The 5,782-nt window shown below is 45.2% G+C and overlaps 1 protein-coding gene across 6 annotated transcripts in view; it reads left to right on the top strand.

Moving 5' to 3' along the window:
• Nucleotides 1-5,782, top strand: part of Tpd52 (tumor protein D52) — an 83,674-nt gene that overhangs the window by 73,117 nt on the left and 4,775 nt on the right. For 4 of the 6 annotated variants that reach the window (XM_029475459.1, XM_029475460.1, XM_021158050.2 and 1 more), the window contains 2 exons: nt 4,151-4,192; nt 5,621-5,669. In XM_029475459.1, the coding sequence (XP_029331319.1) occupies nt 4,151-4,192; nt 5,621-5,669 (91 nt within the window). The remainder of the gene's footprint in view (nt 1-4,150; nt 4,193-5,620; nt 5,670-5,782) is intronic. The other 2 variants (XM_029475458.1, XM_021158051.2) reach the window with 1 other exon arrangement.

The raw sequence follows: 5,782 nt of genomic DNA, 5'->3' as shown, positions 1-5,782 counted from the left end.
GGTGGTGAGGTGGTGTGGTGGTGAGGTGGTGAGGTGGTGGGGTGGTGTGGTGGTGAGGTGGTGAGGTGGTGTGGTGGTGTGGTGGTGAGGTGGTGAGGTGGTGTGGTGGTGAGGTGGTGAGGTGGTGAGGTGGTGTGGTGGTGTGGAGGAACACCCCACTGCAAGGCATAGCTTACCACCAGGACCAGCTCTACTGGGCTGCCCAGGTGTGGTGCAGGCCTGCTCTTTCCAGTGTGATAGCCAGTGAGGGGTGGAGCCAGCTCTGTTCAGCCATTGGACGTCAACATGGTCTCAGGTTGCAGCACAGAGTAGGAATGCCCTTTGGTGGTTCCAGGGTCTGTGGAGATCGCCACAGACCCCAGGTGGCAGCTCACTTCAGGCTGTTTCTCAGCGTCCTCATGTCTCTAGCTTCTTCACTGCCAGTAGCCCAGCACGGGCCCCATGGCTCCTCGCTGCTGCAGTGGCTGTCAGGAAGGTGAAGGTCTAGTCTCAGTAGCCATGGCTCCTGTGAGTGAGTGAATGCCATCATAGGTCCAGGCTTACCAAATGGCATTTCACAGCCTTCTCCCAGTCCTCAGATTCTTTCTGTCTCCTCTCCCACAATGCTCGGTGAACTTTCAGGGAGTGTTGTCAATGCTTGTCTTGGTTTCACTGACAGACAGTGTGTATCAATCTGTAGACATCAAGTCTTCTGGTGAAAACTTGGAAACGAGAGAAAAGGTTCTCCTTCAGAGTTTGCAGTTCTTACAGGTCACTCAGTCTGGTTCCGTGGTTTCTGACATGCAGGGAAAATTACATCTTTAAGATCATGAGGGCCATCAAGATAAATTCTGGCCACATTTCTCCAGGAGTTACCCAAGGAGATAGGGCTGTTACTGGGCCCTGGCAGCCTGACCGCTTCTGGGGGTTGGGGTGGGGAGCTAAGAGGGTGGACCCCCAAGACCCCTTTTACCAGCCACTCTGAAGCAGATGGTTTAATCCCATTAACTGTTTCTCCCAAGTTCCTCAGCATTCATAGATTCAACATCAGTTTTGCTTTTTTAAAGCATGATAAAGTTAACGAGTTAACATTTGAGATTTCCTCGGTTAGGGAGGAGGGATGGTAGAGAGGCAGTGAAGGAGAGGAGAGATGCAGTGGGGTGGGAAGGAAGTATGAGAATGGGTGGTTTGGAGGGCTTGAAAGTAAGAGCTCAGCCAGGCTGGTGTCCTGGTGAGACCAGATAGTGGCACTGACCCTCGAGGCCCCTGGCGATAATCATAGACAACCCCTAGAAGCATGTTTCCAGCTTTTTTTTTTTGCTGTGTTCTATACAGGCAGCACATTTGAGTTATGCTTTTATTAATGTGGAAAAACCTTGACAAGAACCTTCTGATTTTAACCACTGCTACATTGCAACACACTCACGCGATACTCTCATAGCATCCTGGGAGGACTCACTGTTTCATTTCTTATAGATTTAAGAAGAAATGCTAACCCATAACTCATTTTGTGTTATGGGTTAGCATTTCATAATTCACAAGAAATTTTCCTTTCAGATGAGTGTGTGTATGTGTGTGTGTATTGTGTGTGTGTGTGTATATATATGTATGTATCTCAATATTTTTATTTGTTTTGGGCGTTTATTAAGGTTCTTCTAGACAGTTCCTTTTTACTGAAAACTTCCACCCTTCCTGAGAAAAGAAATCTTTTCCATCCTCTGTGGAAGGGTATGTTTTAGTTAGGAACTAAATCAGTGTAATCTTTCCATACCTTTCCCATTCACATTTCCCAGTTTTAGTTAAATTCATTCTGCTGTACTTGTGAAATGCTGACTACGTGTCAGACTCATTGTAGGCTATAGAGCTAGAACTGAGAATGTTGATATTGAGAGGGGGGTTAAGGAGAGAGGGAGAGAGAGAGAGACAGACAGACAGACACACACACACACTCTGAGACTGAAGTCATTATCAAAAGTCAAAAACAGTCAATAAATTTTGAGTTTGTCTTCTATTTTAACTTGGAGACAAAGAAGAACACCATCTATGCCTTCCTATAACCTTCAAAATTCAGTCATTCTACAAAGTAAATGATTTTTATTATATAAAACAAAAATGAAAAATGAAAAACTGGACCTTTGTAGATTCTGGACAACATTCACTACCAACATTTCTGACATGAGTATGTTTCCTCTTGGAGAGGCAGGCTTCTCATATAACTTCTCATTTTGTTAATATCATCGAATGATGAGCTAAGAGCTAATCCCATGATTATGGATTTTGGCCGCTCCTCACCTTCTGTGGCCAGAGGCTTCTCCTGCAGTGTGCATTCTAGGGAATAATGTTTTTGTTGAGCAGAAACTGATGTGCCTTCACTCAGTGCAAAAAAGAGAATGCTTTGCATAAATACAAAACTGTTTAGAGTGGGGAGAGACGAGCCCAGCCCTACTGAAACCAGCCGACTTCTGGGAAAGCCTTGGGAACTGAGGTGGTGCCTAGGAAATGGGAAAGTCTGTCTTCTCCTTCCCTGCCCTCCCCTGCATGACCGTTTCTCTCTCCATTCTCATCCTGCCTGTGCTCCCAAACAGGCTTTCTCTCAGTTCTTACAGTTCTTCCGAGGTCTGACCATTCCTCCATAGCCTTTAAATTGGATTGGCTCTCCAGCTCCGAGATCCATCTGAGACAGCCACTTCCTGTCCCATGTCAGGGTGATGATCTTGTTGCAGCTCCCACATCCCATACAGTGCCAACAGTCTGCAGACTGACAGGGGAGAAGTGGTGGGTGGTGTCCACTGCTCTGTCATAGGAGTTAGGGTCACAGGTGTCTTGTGGGAGTGTGGCTTCCAGGCTGTTTCTCCTCCTCTTCCTCCTCCTCCTTTTTTTTTTTTTTTTTATTAGAAGGGCCCAAGGTAATCCATGTGATGATTCAAGTTCTGTCGTTAAGCATTTAGAAGGATCACTTTTCATTCTCTATTTTATTGTGGGAACAGTATGCTTCCTAAGGCCAATTAGAAGAACTGTACTGTTGGCTCCCTCCTCCCGCGCATTCCAGCCACAGCACTCGCCGAGAACTTACTGTGTGACAGAAGAGAGCACAACCCGAGGTGTCCTGACTCTGAACACAGAGCTTTCTTATTCTGCTGTACATCAGGATCATAAATTACATAGTAATATCCAGGTAGAAATAATACATTGCTATCTGTAACATCGAAGACATGCAGTAAAAAACACACACAGTATTTTAAATGTTATTGAAGATTAATACTTGAACTGTTCGCTTTATCCAAAGGAAAGATTACTTACCAAAAAGCTATGCTAGTGACCAAAATATTCTGAATATTTTGAAATATAGTGAAATAGCACTATAGCACTATGGGTTTTGTTTTGTTTTTAATAGAAGCCCAAGAATGAAGATCTTTTTCAGCTGGTAAGATGGTGTCTAGGAAAATCTAGGGGAGATCAGGCTTAAAGCTTTGTCGGTCAGTGGGCTGTATGTGCTCTTGTGGGGTACAAGTTAAACCCCAGAATATGGAGAACTCTGTGGTACGTGAGTGTCTTCTAGGAAGTCTTGAGATCAAGGCTAACTGTCTCTTATTGAAGAGCAGCTACTGTTATTGCTAAGGAGTGCTGTGTGGCATTTGTAATAGCTTAGAGTCATCAAATCCTGGGGGGTGGATTTAGAAACCGGCTTGTTCCAGCCTAGAAACAAATACCTAGAGAAAGATGACCCCTGTGGCTTTTCAGGGGCTTACTTGTATGTGTGTGTGTGTGTGTACACGTGTGTGCGTGCACACTCACACTTTTGAGGGGAGGTGATGGACACCCAGGATGTCTAAAGAGCCACACTCCCATCTCCGTTTTCTGCTGTTACCTCTGCTTCCCACCTCTCTTCCGAGCTATGCTGCTGTGTAGAGCCGGGAAAGCACATCTTTGCAGCTCTCGCAGCGCAAGGGCTGTCTTCTTGGCTCTCAGAATGATCGGGATGCATTTGGCTCATGAATAGCCCCAAAAGTAAATTCCTTTAGAATAACTTTGACATCTTCCTGCCACCTCAAAAAAGCAGATCGTTATTCACAGTGCCAAGACAATGAACTGTCAGAAAGCTTTATTTATTAGAAAGTGTGACGAGCGTCTCACTAACCTGTTTCTGTCTCTCTTTAACGCTGCCTCTCAGTATCCGCTCCATTCAGCACTCGATTAGCATGCCTGCTATGAGGTAAAGTATGTCTTTACAAGATGCTCCCTGCCATTTTTTTTTTTTTTTTTTGATGTTTAACCCAAGCCACTGAGTAGAAAACTAGAATTCTACTTCAAATATGCTGTGCCTTTAATACCGTTGAAGTTTGCAGTTATTGTTCTTCCATGTTGGGATAGATTCACGAGATCCAAAATGTGAAATTCTGTTTGTTTGTTTGTTTTTTTTTTTTTTTTTTTTTTTTTTTTTTCGAGACAGGGTTTCTCTGTGTAGCCCTGGCTGTCCCGGACTCACTTTGTAGACCAGGCTGGCCTCGAACTCAGAAATAGGCCTGCCTCTGCCTCCTAAGTGCTGGGATTAAAGGCATGTGCCACCAATGCCCAGCTGTTTTTTTTTTTTTTCTTAAAGAATTACTATTTCAATTTCATTTTATAAAATCTTTACCAGAAAGCATTTGAGTTGGAAAACACATGCCAGTGAAGAAGGAAGCCCCTCTGTGGCTCAGGGTGATTTTGGCTCTTCTCTGTCTATGTCAACTTTGGTTACAACCCCCTCAACTCCCTGCTTCTACCCTCCACTCTGCCCCCATCATCCCAGGATGGCCTTAGAGCCAGCTGTCATCTGTGGGCCTTTGGCAGAGCCTAGCTGTATAAATCCTTGGCTTGGACTTGAGTCTATGTTGGAATCACCCAGAAGGGTAGACACAGTGCTACATGCTGAACACACCCCTAGGGTTTCTGACTCTAGAACAGGTTGGGGCGCCTGAGAATTCATTTTCCTAGGAAGTCCTTGAGAGCTGCAGCTGCAGCTGGCCTGTGGTTGGGGTGGGGTGGGGATGGCCATGCTCCACAGACTGGGTATTTAAGGTCCCATGGATAGGAGGAGCCCATGGGTGAGAGACAGAAGCCCAGAGTGTGGAGGAAACCTAAGTTTCTGAACTCCGATCTCTTCTGGTCCTTTTCTTCTCTGACAGTGGTCTGTGGACTTGAGATTCTAGTAAGCGGGCCTCACACAGTTTGCTTGTCTTGCTGGAGTGGTGTGCAAATGCCTTGCAAGAGGAGTTGCTAAACCAGAGTTCTAAAGCACAGGGCCTGGGTTCATGGTGGCATTTCCTTGCATTCTGATGCATTGCTAGGGAAGGAAATGACAGAGCTGGTCTTGCCTGGCTTTGTTCTTTCTGTACATGTCTGTATGACAGCATCAATTATAGCTCAGAGTAGCCATTTTCATGAACTTAAAAGCAGTCTGGTAGACATGCTAGCTCAAAAGCTGGTCTTCCATGGTAAGTGTACATGCTGACACCTGTGCACACACATCCGGATAAGTCCCTGGCCTATTGCTAATTGTGAATGACAGCAAAGAGAAATGTGGTCACTCACTGCTGCTTCAGATAGCTAACTTTTTCATAGTGCTTGTAATTTTACTTTTTTTTTTTTTTTGTCTCCATAGAAACTCCCCAACTTTCAAGTCATTTGAAGAAAAAGTTGAAAATTTAAAGGCAAGTAAAAGGATGAATGGTCTCACGACACACTGGTGTGTGTCACAGCACACGGCTGCCCTAGGTCTCACGACACACTGGTGTCACAGCACACGGCTGCCCTAGGTCTCACG

Source organism: Mus caroli, chromosome 3 (genome assembly GCF_900094665.2).
Source record: "Mus caroli chromosome 3, CAROLI_EIJ_v1.1, whole genome shotgun sequence".
In the NCBI taxonomy this organism is placed as follows: Eukaryota; Metazoa; Chordata; class Mammalia; order Rodentia; family Muridae; genus Mus; species Mus caroli.
This window is presented reverse-complemented; position numbering and strand designations above follow the sequence as displayed.